The sequence below is a fragment of the Parasteatoda tepidariorum genome, chromosome 3, assembly GCF_043381705.1.
Source record: "Parasteatoda tepidariorum isolate YZ-2023 chromosome 3, CAS_Ptep_4.0, whole genome shotgun sequence".
In the NCBI taxonomy this organism is placed as follows: Eukaryota; Metazoa; Arthropoda; class Arachnida; order Araneae; family Theridiidae; genus Parasteatoda; species Parasteatoda tepidariorum.
Window position 1 is genome coordinate 88,011,582 of NC_092206.1, and position 15,744 is coordinate 88,027,325.

The following is a 15,744-nucleotide window of genomic DNA, read 5'->3' on the forward strand; positions in this document are numbered from 1 at the left end:
CTGCTAAAAAATGGCGTCTGATTCTGTCATTGACTTTGATGGAACTAAATGAAAACGTGATAAATTAATGTCTGATATTTACAGGCTCCCGCTAGACGGCGTACTCGAGCGTTGCGATCGCGAATAGAAAAACAATACCTTTACGACTTTCATTAGCTTTATGCTGATGACAACCGAAACAAACTGGAAATGAACGAGGAAAAACTGGATCCTACCACGTGATTTTTCAGTCAATAAAAATACTCCGACAATAAAAATCTTTTCACCTGACATGTAATACTAATTTGAAATAATGGAATCAACAACAAAAGACAATCTCAAAAATATTTTTTTTAAAAAATTTTTATTTTATTTTACTTTGCATGTCTTTTTTCTCTTCATTTTCATGCATTGTCATCCAATTCTGAACTGTGTGCCAAATTTGAAGTTTGTAGCTAGTCGGGAAGTTAGTTTAAAATCGATTACAAAATTCCACCCGGACAGACATACACGAAGGCAAGTTTATATAAACGTGGTAAAAATACGGAATTTTCACAGAAATTATGTAACGCTTTGTATATTAGACAGAGCCGCGGTGGCTCAGAGGATAGGAAGCGTGTCATTTACTAAGGTCACCCACGTTCAAATCCCAACAATGGCTGTTCGATATGAACTACACGGCTTACACCAATCACGGTGTTGATGAAAAATATTCTCAGTGGTAGTGAGATCATGGGTAAACTCTATCGGGTTAACCGTGACAGCTTTTCATGATATTCTTCGTCTGGGTTGACCTCAAAATAACAAGACTATGGAGTTAAACCCTGATTGTCGTAAACTCGAAATTGAGTGTGTGGTACCACACCGATAATAAAATAAAGTACACATTAAGCCAATATTCCTTTCAGTACTTCTTTAACAAAATGATATAACTGAACTCAAATGTTTAAATACTGGCGATAATTTCGCGATAAATGAATGTAATCAAACTCAACTTTTGAAATACTTAATTTCATTAAATTATTTAAACTGTTAAAAAGTTACATAGCAAAATATGTCATAATGCTCTCATACAATCATGAAAATCTTTTAAACTGAGAATATAATTTTGTTTTTAATATTATTCATAATTCACGAAGAAAGCTACAATGTCCCTGGAGCCTACTTTTCATTAATGTAGACTTTATGCCTAAGTAGTCCCGGAAATCTTAGTTTTGTGCTATATAGGGAAGAGGGGGGCACATGTGAACATGGTATGTTTTACCAATATGCTTTGAAATAAAAAATCTCGAAAAATTTTCAATTGATGGCAGAACTAGTCCTACCTCTCTGCAAAACTTTCAGAACAATGAGACATTTTGTTGTTCTATTCTGACAATTTCTTTGTATCAGCTGGTGTTGTATATATTATAACCACTCGCTTCTTCAAGTGAAAGCTTAGTATAAATCAACTAATGAACTAAAATTAACTTTTGAAGACCATTATATGAACATTCAGGTAAGTTTATGACAATTATTCTTTTTTTTTTTACTCAATTAAACTTTCTTTATTTTTCAAGTTAGGTTTAAGAAGGATGATGGGGCAATTGTGAACAAAACATCTGGGGCAGATGTGAACAGTTCACATGTGTCCATACATAGTATTAAGATTATTATCCTCATGATATTATAAGTTTAAAAAATACGTTTGCATTTAAAATTACTATTTTTTAGTTTTCCATAATTTAGTTATTAATTTTTCCTTAATTTTTTTTTATTAAATGGTTTATCGCGCATTGCACATATTAGCTGATACACCTAAGAAAGATAGAATTGCTAAAGCTACAAATGGAAAGATAGAAAAAATGAAAAAAAAAGCATAAAGTATTAGAGAAGAAAGAAAAAGGCCCATTACAACTCCCGTGGAACATGAACTTGAGAAAAACTCAACAACGGAAAAATTATTGTACAGCTGAAAAATTTTTTTCTTATTGACAGTACTGTTGTAGAATTTAAATTCACAAAGTAAGCTACAACCCCTTCTGTATAATGCCTATCTATATCTGTTATACTAAAGACTTTTTTCTTTGAAATATGATGATTGCTTTATGTTTTTAATTTTGTTCATATGTGCCCCAGGAATGTTCACATGTGCCCCCAATAGGGGCACATGTGAACAATTGAAGTCATTTTTCTAAAATATCATAAAGTAAAGAAATATTTCCTTGAAAAATCTCAAAAAATTCCATAAGAAAAAGAAAAGACTATTTAAACATATGGACTTCTTTACTATAAAAAATTGATGATATTTTTTGAAAAATGAAGAAATAAAAAAATTTGTTCACATGTGCCCCCCTCTCCCCTACTAAAAATATTGGTATATTTTCGAAACAAGCCCTAAATAAACAAGTTATTGCACATATACTAATACTCCTTTCATACAAACTTTAATATGCAATTTTCTAGTAAAAATTGAATAGTTAATAATTTTATATGGTTGAAAATCTTGTATTATCATAATTTGTGTTCTTCTGTACAGCTTTTGCAACAACATACTAAATCCCAAAAGCATAAATTCTCTTTTAGAGCCCCTTTTATTTTTTTTAATTGAAAATTCATCGTTAATACTGAGAAAAAATAATGCAGCTTTTCTGTAACAAGTGGGCTAAAGTTACTCCGGTTTAGTGCATTTAAAAAATCCGGTGTTTAGATTTAAAAAAACAATGAGCCTTACAATTATTTTCTTTTACAAGTTTCTAAAAAATTCTCACGTCATATTAATCCTGTTTTTCTTGCTTGATTATACTTTTTTAAGTGATAAGGGCTTGCTGGGAAAAGATTGTCTGTTTCTAAAATAAAAGAAAATGCTATTAAAATATTTCCTGCTATGTAAATTATTGACGTAAGGCGATTTCGCAACATTAGATAAACTTCTGGAGCATTATGGCATTTTTAAAGGATATTCAACCTATGAATGATCAATAATTCCTTTCGATAATTATTATAATCTACACATCAACCGGATCAACTGGGACATTTAACATGAATGTAACAGGTGGTATCTCTCACATTTTGGAGATAACAATTCTCTTAGAAATTTAAAGAAAGTTCCAACCTGCTTCTCAGCAGTGAAGAAAGCACCACCAACCATGAAAATTTATATATTCTTATGTCTGATCGGCGTGGCATGTAAGTCTTCTTTACTTTATATTTAAAAGAAATAAATTAAAATTTATTTGCGAAGCTATCCGATGATAAGAAATAAAAAAATCCTTTTATAAAACATTTAACTAATATGTGTAAAAATAATTAAAAACATATGTTAAAAAAATATTTCAATAACTTAAGCTCAAAAGCTTCTAACTAAATTATGATCAAAAATATTAAAATAGCCTGTGCTAAAATAATGCAAGTAACATACGTCAAAAATATTTAAGTAACCTGTATTTACAAATATCTAAATAACATAAGACAAAAAATATTTAAATACCATGTGTTCAGAAATATTTAAATAAGATAGGTTAAAAAGAATGTTAAATTACATACGCTAAAAATATCAAAATAACATATATTCAAAAATTTATAAATACCATATGTTTAAAAAAAATTAAATAATATATTTCCAAAAGTATTTATATAACTTGTGCTCAGAACATTAAATAACTTATGCTGAAAAATATTTAAAATGAATGTGTTGAAACACATTTAAATAACATGTTTCAGAAATATTTAACTATCATATGTCCGCAAATTTTTAAATTACGTAGATCAAATATATTTATATGTATGTTCAAAATAATCAAATAACACATATTAAAAAAAATACTAAAATGACATATGATAAAAATATTCTTCAAAATTTTTTAAAAATCAAAAATATTTATGCACCTTATGTTCAAGACTAATTAAATAACATTTGTCAATAATGTTTGTTCAAAAACATTTTAAATAACATATGTTAAAAATATTTAAATTACATACGTCAAAAAATATTAATGTGCATACGTAAAAAAAATTTTTGAATAACGTATGTTCACAAATATTTAAATAAGTTATGTTTAAAATTATCTAAATACCTTAAGTAGAAAAGTATTTTTAAAATTCGTGTCAAAAATTATTTATATATCATCACATATGTTTAAAAAATTTGAATAACATGTGTTAAAAAAATTAAAGCAATATGCTGAAAATATTCTGCAATATTTTTTTTTTAAATCTAGAACTTTGAAAGTCAGTTTTTTTCTTTTTTTTCACCAAGAGACAAATTTTTATTGTCTTGTTAATTATCTATTCCAGACCATGAAATTCCAATGTATTATTACAAATTTATTCATAATCAAAACTAAACGGAATAAAGATATTTCAGAAGGACTAATCAAGAAAGCCTTAGTTAACTTTATTTGTGAATTTAAATTATAAATTATAAATAATAAACTTACAAAATTGCAAAAAAAAGGCGAATTAATATTGACGCAAGTGATGGTTAATGGTACTAATATTGCCTTAATAGGTACCTAATTTACTAATATAAGTAATGTCTAATAGGTTTTTTCAGCTTCCGAAATATCCAAGAACCAAAAAAATTGCCATCGCATTGCTATGATCACTTGTTACCGATTCGTCAAATTATTTCTCATCTTCCTTCTTCCAAATTGACTTTTATAAACTCCACATTTCAAGTCATGGATTAAAACAAACTGCATCAGTTGATGATTCTCTAGCGTGCTTGAGGAGTAGAATTGAATTGAATTGACAGTATGCCTTAATGGCACAAGGTCCAGAAAGGACATGCTGCTCCAAACACACGGTTTTGCTTGAAGAGCAGAAGAAAGCATTGATTACAATTATGAAAGACGTAAAATTGAGAAAATGCTTAACAGACCCACCGTCATACGTGACGTTTAATAAAAATCTTTTGTTTGAGCACGTTTTCCAGCATGCCATTTATTCCAATTTAGATTCTTTTTTATTTCAATAGAGGTGTCCAAACTGACGTCACTTCATTACCTGTACATTGGAAATACCTCAATGATCAATCAGTTTCAGAGCAACCAATAGGAATATGTTTCTATTGGCGAAGAATATATAATGTGACTCACTTATATATTCTTTGCTATTGGGACGGGAATACGAATTGCCAATCAGGACGAAGCAAATAACCAGTTGCCATTCGTAACCACAAAATTACGACACTTGTTTGATTTTTTCCACTCAAGTGATATAATTTATCCCTACATTGGATACCTCTATAATTTTGGTTAGAAATTAATATTTTTTAAAGAGGAATTAATTTAGAGATTTTAATAATTGTTTCAAATACTTAGGTATTATACTTTAAATACTTAAGCACTAGAACAAATTTCAAATGGGTTTAACTGAAAGAACAAAGCGAGTATGGTTTATAAAGAAAACCATATAAGATTGCATAGAAACCGTCGGTGTTGGGATGCACTTACAGACAAAGGGTGAAGTCCACCAGAAAATAGGAAAAAACTGTTAGCTCAAGAAGTAGCAATTTTTTTTCTTCTTTTTTTCTTTTTATCTTGTTGTGCTGCTTTCTTATAAATATGTTTTTTTATGACTTTTGCAACTATTTATTTATGGTTGTGGTGTTGAAGTTGCACTAGTCGAAAAATTTGCGTCCTCACTCTTTTAAGCAACAGAATTTTAGAACATCATCCGTTTTCCGAATGATTAAAAAAACTGCTTAAGACTTACTTTGCAGCTTGAAAGCATGTGTTTCGAAGCCACAAGATTTTCAATGTTTATTTCAACTTTATATAGAAATTTATTTTTCTTCCCATTTGTATAGGGGGCCGCCGCCGAAACCCGATGGAAAACCCAGATCTGTATCAAGGTGACATTGCTGGTGTTGAAAACATTTTCGTAAGTAGTATATTTTTTAAAAAAAACGCTCCCTTAATGTACAATTATATCAAAATAGATGTTGACGTTAAGAAAATAATAAAAACTAACTGCATGAGATACTTTTATAGAAAGACTGCGAAGTGCTACTTTCTTTAATTTCGTTATTAAAGAAAAATGCGCAGTCAAAAAGTTAACAGACCCTATTATTTTTGTTGTTGTTAGGCATCATACTCGGGTCTAGTCGTACAGTTCAGTACCATGAAAATAGCAGGTATGCAGGGTCCGGAACTTTTGGTGTACTTTTGTCTGAGTTCTGCTATGTCTTCTTCAACTTTAAAAGATCACTTCACTATGATCGCAATAGTCTGCATAACAGTAAATGAATTAAATAACTAGACTAGTAATACGTCTCGTGTACAATTTTGATAAAATTTGATACACTAATGCCTAGTGGATGCTTGTTTTATTTCATTTGTTGCTACACACTTTTAAATTTATGGGCTCTTTAGCAAAGTATGGCTCATAATTCCTTGAAGAACAGATAGCAGAATTTAGAGAAGAAAATCAGAAAGATATAAATTTCAAAACGAGATTGGAACCTCTGCGCTACAAAGCGTTTGTCTGAACGAAAAACAAACCATCGAAGTATTTTAAAAAAGACATTTAAAAGAATGATGATTGAGTGAATTACGATCACATCTTGAGCTTTTCTTTAGACTATTTATCGGCGAATTGTGACTGACAAACTACATTCACTTTTTTTGTGCAATTTGAATGGTGCTTGAATTTGAAATTGATGGATTGAGTAGACGTTCCGATGGCGTGAATTTTTAATGCCATCAAATGAGATGATTAAGCCAGAATTTACTGCTTTCCACAAAGAAAATTTTAAGACAGCTTAAATTACTTTTTTTTACGACGTGATAATTGTAATAATAATTTGACATCTGAAATAGAGCTTATTTAGATATAATTAGGTTATTACAACTTCATAAAATTTATATTTTTTTAAGTATTCTTTTTTGTGCATGTGCCAAAGCTTGGGTTTGTTCTTATCCTCTGTTTGACTGAACTGAGTTTCATTTTTAAAGATAAATAAAATCAGAGAATATTTTGCAGTTTAACCAATCATGAAATTCTAAGAGAATGTTCTTTTTTTTTGCTGAAAACTTTTGTTTAAGTGTAAAAAACTTGTAACTTTAAAATTCTATGTTTAATTAATCCTATTTAAACATTTTTAGGCATATTGCGATTATAACAGATAGAAGAATTCCTGTAACTAACGTAGTTAATATTTGGCTCAAATTACGGTAAGAAGTACAGGGTGCCCGTACTTTTTAACGAATTTTTCTTTTCATCAAAAATATGTTTTAGATGGTTTAAATCCCCTATATGTTCTCCATGGCATTAAAAACGGAACAAAAATTTTATGTACTGTAAAATCACTGAATCACTCTAATTAAATAAATATTACTGTAAAAATTACGTTATAATGTTTAATAGTGAAATAGATTATACAGATGTGTTGGTACTTTATACCGTAATTTGATCCGGAATTTTACAGTGTATAATGCAAGTTCTGGTTGGATTTGCAAACCTTTGAGCAAAAATCATTACTCAGCATAAAAATTAATATTTTATCAAAAAATTAGCTATTTATTAGTCTATATAACTGTTCACAAAATAAATGAAAATTCAACATTGTATTTTTTTAATATGGTTTTAAAACAAAATTATTAACGGTTAAATAAAACTTTAAATATCTCCAATTGGAAGATCAAGTTAAGGGACAGAGCTGTCAAGAAATATATTATGCCGCTGTCTAAAGCCCACCCTGGGTTGTAAATAACTCACTGAGAAATTTGGAATTTACAAATTAGGGCGAGGAAAAAAAATTTGAATCAATTTTAAAATGAAACTTAAGCTTTAATTACCAGTACTAAAGCACTTTCTAAGGAAGCAGATATTTCAGTACTTTTAAAGTAATTTATTGTTGTTATCATCATCAGGACAGAAATGGTGTGCCCTTAAAAAGAATGCAATGGCCACAAGGTATCATTCCTTACAGAATCGACCCTGGATTAGGTAAGTGCTTTTATTATGTGTTTTTATCACAATGTTTTCACTGTAAATGTAATAAAATTTCATAATGAGATGTTTCTATATTAATTTTTTAATAGAGGATGCACTCTAAACACCATAATTGCCACCAATTTTTTATTTGTTTACTTTTTTTAAGTTCTTCTCGCCATCAGTCTTCTTGTCCCCTGGCTTTTGACTTGGGATAATACTTACACTCGTCCTCTCAATTTTGCTAACTCGAAATCTGCCAGGCAAAGTCTTTTTTGGTCTTCTCACTTTTTTCCTGCCATCAGGGGCCCAAGAGGGAAAAACGAGTGTTTTTTTTCCTTGGCGTTCTTGGGATATGCCCCCTTTATTTTAATCTTCTCTCGTTGATTTCTTCTTCTATTATAGTGAAGTTTGTTTAGCTGTTCGCTAAATTAAAAACTGTACTTTTGTAGTTAGGGACTGAAGCTATTATTTAACAAACCATAAATAGAAGGTCTTAAAAATTTTTTTAATTGTTTTCTGTGGTAGTAAAAACTTTTTAGATGCACCAAAGTTTTTTCCTTGAAGATAATACTTTTCTTACCTAATTTTTCCATTCCTCCAATAATATTAAAAACGTAGAGTGGAAGTTTGCAAATAACACATCTTCTTTCATTTAACTCACTTCTGACTGAAGGTAATTGATAAACTTTGCCAAAAGAAATTCCATCCGTTACTTTTGCCTTCTAATTAACATCTGCTGCTGTCCTAGTTTTATTAGATCACCTTTTGTGGGGGTTTTCGAAAGATGTTAGAAAGATAATTATCCAAGATGTTAAAATTGCATCCGTTGTCTATCCTTTGAGCCATATGATTTGCCTATGGCCGTTTTAAGTTTTTAATTCCCTGAATGGCATCGAAGACTTTTGTTTATTGCCTTATCAGCGCCACTAGCTTACAGGCTATTCTTGAATACTGAGTAAACATTTTTCCAGACGTCTTTGTGTTGTTTTAAACCCTTGCATAGATCTGTCAGTGAGAAACCTAGTCACTGTTCCAATTCGAGTAATGCATGAAAAGTGCAAGTCTTCCACTGAGAATCCAAATCATTGCTTTATAAGTTAGTTCAGATAATACATAAATAATGAGGCCTGCTACTGAGAGTACAAGTCACTGCTCTATAAGATACTTCGGCTAATACATAGATAATGCAGGTCTGTTACAGAGAGCTCAAATTACAGCTTTGAAAATTTGTTAGAATGATACATAAATAATGCAGGTCTCCTACAGAGAGTCCAAGTCACTGCTCTATAAGATAATACGGCTAATACATAATTAATGGGGGTCTGCTACAGAGAGTCCAAGTTACAGCTTTGTAAATTTGTTAGAGTAAAGCATAAATAACGCAGGTCTGCTACAGAGAGTCCAAGTCACAGATCTATAAATTTTTTAGGGTGATACATAAATAATGAGGCCTGCTACTGAGGGTTCAAATCATAGCTCTATAAGTTTGTTCATGTAGTGAATAAATAATGCAGGTCTGCTACAGAGAGTCCAAGTCACAGCTCTATAAGTAAGCTCCAGTAATACATAAAAAATATGGGTGTGAATGGCCAAGTCTCTTCTTCACAAGTACGGGTAGTACAATATGATAATTTTTTCCCCTGAGAGAGACAATTTTTGTAGTATCACGCTTTGTTTTCCACTTTCAACTAAATAAATCAACCTAGATGTAAGGAAAAAAAACTATTTTTTAACCATTATCCACTACTGTAATGATGATCTGCTTCAACTAAAGGACTTTTTAAGCAGGCTTCAAACTTTCTATTCTTGTTTTGTGTTCACCATTTTCACATTAACCTTCTGTATTCCAATCATTTTAAGTGAACTTTATAAAAACCATTATATTTTAATACTGGCTCATTCCAATTACAGGTTACTTAAGAACTAGGATTCTACAAGCCATGAAGCACATTGAAGATAAAACGTGCATTACTTTTATAAGGCAAACCACACAATCTGGTTACATAAGAATTTTTCCTGGAGACGGGTAAATGCCAGACTCTTTATATCAGTAGCTTTTTTGTATTGCATCGCTTTATTGTATCAAAAGATTGTGCCCAACATATTACAAAATATTTCCAAAATTGAGTGTTACTGAAAAAAAAATGTGTACCAGTTAATAAATTATTACTATTTACTAATTAAATTAAAATTTATTGCTAAATGTGATACATATTTACTAATATTTATTAATTACATTTATTAATTTAATTTTTAATAAAAGTCATGATAAATTATACATAGTTATCAATAAGAAACATTATTATTATAAATCAAGGGTAAATATGTATCATCATTAAACAGTAAAAATCAGCAATAGAAATACTTTAATGGTTCAACGGTAAGGGAAGTATGTTTAACCATAAAAATATATTGAAATAACAACTTAAAATAAAGAAAAATAATAATAAAAGTAACAGCGATTGAAATCATCAACACTCATACGAAAACACTGAGAGATTGTTTTAGTGCTAATCTTACTCCCTTTTCGGGCAAACCGGGTCCATGAAAATCAAAGGAACCCATATTTCTTCTCCACTACAATTGTTGCTCATGACATTCCATTATTTTCATTTGTCTTATATAAGATAACTATTATTATTATCAATGTTCACGAAACTTGCCAATCTAGTTTTCTCTACGTTTAGCTCTTAGCACCAATGGTACAGTTATACCAATTTTAAAAATATGTATTAAACTTTTCAGAGTCATCACTAAAATGTTTTCATATTGCTTGAAATTATAATAAACTAGATTTCCAATGAAAAAGGAAATAGAGAGAAAATTATCATTACCATAGTTCATTAAACTTGCCAATCTATTATTCTTTTCGTTTAGCCCTTTGTGAGAATGCTTCAGTTATACCAATTTTATAAGTGTGTTTAAAACCTTTCCAAGTTATTACTAAGGAGTTCTTATGTTGCTTGAATAAACTACATGTTCGGACATTTCCTAATGAATAAAAAGTAGAAAGAAAAATTAGTAATGGAGAATTTTAAAAAAATATATAATACCAATTCGATACACATTCTTAGTGTTTAATATTTTATTAATCTTTTTTTTAATTGCGTTTAATTCAACAAAAATTAAAGAAATGGCAAGAAAATTAACTAAGGAAACTTTCCCTTTTGAGTTCTTTCAAAAAACTGACTTTTTACATTATTATTGTTAAACAAATTTTCAAAGCTTCCAAGACTGTATAGTGACTTATCTCCAAACATAAGTTAAATAGATATTATTATTACTTTATTAAAAATTTAAATCACTCCAAAAATATACAAATTGAAAATAACAGTCAACATATTTTGTGCACTCAAAAATAGGCACCCATTTACAAGATTTGGAAGACATGAATAAGAAAAACATAAGTGAATTGAAATATAAAACAATTATGTAACTATAACGATTGTGATTTGACGTACAAAAAATAAACCTTTTATGTTCCAAATCACTTTTATTTCTTTTCATTTTCACCTGGCTAGTCTTGTAATTAAGCACCGATTTTCGAGCTCAAGAAACCTGTCTACTTTTATTTTCATTTTTTTCATTTTTGAAGTGAATGAAGCTTTTAATTAGACAATTATCTTACCGTTTCAGACTCTTGGAATTATTAGTTTAAGGTATTATTTTTCACAAAGAGACCATCACTATCCTTTTTCGCCTCGACTACTGTATCTCACAAATATTCCGTTCCATGAATTAGTTATCAAATAATGATGAAATCACTTTCATCAAATATTAACTTCATTCAGAAAATATTTAAACAAGTGTATTTTATTTAATCGGGATAAAAATATGATTCGTATTTCAACAACGTAATACCGATTCCTTTTCCCCGAAAAAGGCTACACTTGTTGGCTAAATTTTATTTGATCTACAGGTGCTACTCCCACTGGGGTCGAACTGGAGGCGCTCAACCAGTATCTCTTGGTGATGGTTGTGAACCATTGGGAACCATCATTCATGAATTGAATCATGCCATTGGATTTGATCATGAACAAAACAGATCAGACAGAGACAGCTACCTCATTATATTTTGGGAAAACATTATGAAGGGTAAGATACCTATTAATTGAATAATCTTTCCATTCTTAAAATTAATATCTAGAGATAACACTATACTCTGCAGAGAGTTAAGAAAAAACTCTGATCCTATAAAGATACAGAGATATAAGATAATATTCAGTTAACTAATCTTTCTTTTCTTAAAATTAATATCTATTAATACACATTAATAACTACTATTTTTACTTCTAAAATCAAAATGTATGTATATGCATATTTCTCGTAGGTGGTACCATAATTTCGAGTATTTCTATGGGCAACACTATAGTTATAAATTATTTTGTTAGGTTGCCTTAAAAAAATTTGTAATTCGTTAAGTATTTATTCAGATTGATTTTGTTAAGCTGTCTTAAGTAATAATTTAAGTAGCGTTGAATAGTTAGTAATACCTTGTGTATTTTTTAGAATAATTTTGTGTTTTGCGTAGAGATAAAAATCTTAGTTACGAAGTAATTATTTAGATTCATTTCTGATCCTTTCAAAAATTGGTGTAGAAATGTTTAACATAAACTGTGTTATGGTGAAGCATGTACATGTTGTACAGGATAATTTTCACAGGAGAACCAAGGTGGTCACTAAAGATGAATAGTTAATAATATTTTTTTAATTATTTGTAATAATTAGCAGTCTATTTTTTAACACTGAAAAAGGTGATATAGAAAACATTTTCATTTTTGCCTAATTCTTGAATAATAATTGAAGCTTTTCATTGGAAATGTTCATAACACCGCTTGGTTTAAGAAGAAATTCATTAAAATCTAGAACTTTTTTTACTTATCTATAAATTATTTTTTTTTACGAAAAAGATTCCTTTTTATTGAAAATTTTCGGAGACAGATGTTGTGATAACTTAGTACAAAAATAATGTTCAATGACGAAAGTTAAGGGGGTTTAAAATTACCCAAAGATGAATCATTTGATTTTCGGACTGCCAGTTTCAAAATTAAGATTTTAAGTCTAAATAATGAGAAAAAGAATATAAGTAACAATAATATTATTAGGAAACACTACAAAAAATATTTTCAATAAGAAAATAGGCCCTTTCTTAAGTGTAAAATAAAAATCTGAGAGCAAACTTCTTAATTTGGTTATATATGTAAGTCATTTTTTTTCCTCAATGATATAGCTCAGTTCCCTTATTTCTGAAGATAAAAATGATTTTTTTAATTTTTCTTTACTTTTACTAATTAAAAGCTCTACCAGTTTTTTAAAAAATCATTTTAAAAACGATATAATTGTGAGTATTAAAAATAATATCTGTCTCCTCTAGTCTGTCTTCTTCTGCCCCAGTAAATAATATCTGTCTCTTGTAGCCTGTCGTTTCTGCCCAAGTAAATAATATCTGTACCTTCCAGTCTGTCTACTTCTGCCCCAGTAAATAATATATGTTTCTTCTAGTCTGTCTTCTTCTGCCCCAGTAAATATTATATGTCTCTTCTAGTCTGTCTTCTTCTATCGCAGTTAAATAATATCTGTCTCTTCTAATCTATCTTCTTCTTCCCCAGTAAATAATATCCTTACCTTCTAGTCTGTCTTCTTCTGCCTCAGTAAATAATATCTTAACCTTCTAGTCTGTCTTCTTCCTCCGCAGTAAATAATATCTGTCTCTTCTAGTCTGTTTTCTTCTGCCCCAGTAAATAATATCTGTCTCTTCTAGTCTGTCTTCTTTTTCCCTAGTAAATAATATCTTCACCTTCTAGTCTGTCTTCTTCTGCCTCAGTAAATAATATCTGTACCTTCTGTAAGTGATAAAAACATTCCCGCAACAGCCTGTTTGCGGATCAGAGAATCATGGAAGTTAAGGCTCCTCAATTTTGTAACCAACGGAAAGATAGTGGCAATGTGGTTAGCATTGCGCACAGGCTGTCCTTACTTCTCACACAAGCTGGTATACATCCAACTGAAGCTTGGTCGACTGCCAATGGGGATCGAACCTTAGTCGACCTTTTAAACTAAGCATCTTATATTTTATCAAGTAGTTTTACTTATCTGCAAAAGAAGTCCCTTTTCTTTTCTGTAAGTGATATCGCACTGTTTTCTTTTTAGGATTTGAAGACCAGTTTGACAAACTTCGACCCAGTCAGGAGCGATCAATTAACAGCTTCGATTATGACTCTATCATGTTGTACGGTGAGATGGCTTTCTCAAGAGATGGACGCTCCAAGACCATGATTGCAAAGCAAAGAGGTATACGACTGATTGAGCCATACGACAAGAGGGGACTCAGCAAGAGTGACGCCTACAGGATAAATGTCCTCTATGATTGTCCAAATACTAGATAATTCTTTTCATTTATGATTTTGTTTACAAGCATAAGAAATAAAAAATTCATAAAATAAGGCCTCCATTTTCTTATAACTTTGAAATACCAACAAAAAAAAATTTATACATTTCTTAACTTCGATACTATTTTACCCTATTTGTAAAAAGCAATTCATCCATTCTACCAGATGCTCCGAAATTGACAAACAATTTAAAATATGAATTTAAAAATAACAGAGGAAAACCGCACAGAGGTAATGTTTGTTAAAATCCAGTAGATAATTATTTCCTCTAATTAAAATCAATTTTAAAGTGCGTCGGCAGATAGCACTGCTATATCTGGTTTCCGACCTGGAACGCTAACGAATTTATCTTCTTTCGTTTTTCTTGAACTGATTTTTAAAGTTGCCGTTTAATTTCATAACACCTATTACTAGAGATCATTTTAGATTTAAAAAAAATTGGAGCTCCAAAATTTCGCAATCTCTATCTAGAAAAAATTACTTTAATTTTAAGTTACAATAATTTATGTAATAAAAATTGTTTTTTATTCTCGTAAAAAAACATAAGTTATCGATCGTGTATAATAAAGTCTATATGTTCAGTCTGTATGGTAGATTTTTCTTCTTTTTCATTTAAAATTTTAAAATAAATCTTGATAAATCTTTTCAAAAAATCTTGATAAATCTTTTCAAAAAATCAACTGACACAAAAGAAGCCATAAACCGACTGTCTTTAAAATTACATATTTTTGAAATCATTATAAATCTTGAAGTAGAAAAACAATGAACTTTAAGAGACTTGTGTTAATATTTAAATAGAGAAGAAAATTTAGAATCAAAATTGTGATGGCATGTCTTCGGATCGTCCTGAGGGATGTTTCCCAGACCGTCGCCAATAGCCCATTGTGCAGCTCTAGTGCGACGTAAATGAACTACAACAGAGAAGAAAATTACTCTAATTTTCTAATATTTCTAAAATTACTCTAATAGAGACGGAAAAGATTGGCGGAAATAAAAAACCAGTTTTTTTTCTTTCCTTTTTGTTCTTGTGAGAGTATTAGGTGTGTTTCCTTAGGAATCAACTTTAAACTACATCCTTAAATACGTTGGCTTTAAATAATATTATTGGTATATAATGATAATTTTTATAACAATTAACATATCTGCTTATTTAATTACTGTTTCCATGGACTTTAACGAATTCAATTTAAAATAAAAAAAATTAACCAAATAATAAGTTGATTTTGTTTTAAGAGTAGTAGGGGAGAGTGGGGTCAATTGTAACAGGGTACGATTGTAACAGAGCAAAACTTTCGAGTGTCGGGTTCTAGATTTGGTTCCTAAGTGGCACACAAGGTGTATTTAATAAATCTACATGTACACACCTGCTGGCAACCATTTTTATGTACTTTTGAAAGAGTTACATCACAAAAGATATTTTCACGCTACGTAAGTACTTTTTTTGGTATTAGAATAT

General features: G+C 29.8%; 1 protein-coding gene across 1 annotated transcript; it reads left to right on the forward strand.

Annotated features, from left to right (window-relative positions):
• The first annotated feature begins 2,978 nt into the window (after positions 1-2,978).
• On the forward strand, positions 2,979-14,339 carry LOC107444353 (astacin-like metalloprotease toxin 5). The gene is made up of 6 exons (XM_016058467.2): positions 2,979-3,147; positions 5,771-5,844; positions 7,836-7,911; positions 9,811-9,925; positions 11,819-11,994; positions 14,050-14,339. The coding sequence occupies exons 1-6, from the start codon at positions 3,108-3,110 to the stop codon at positions 14,283-14,285; spliced, it is 717 nt and encodes a 238-aa protein (XP_015913953.1). The 5' UTR covers positions 2,979-3,107; the 3' UTR covers positions 14,286-14,339.
• The last annotated feature ends 1,405 nt before the right edge of the window (positions 14,340-15,744 follow it).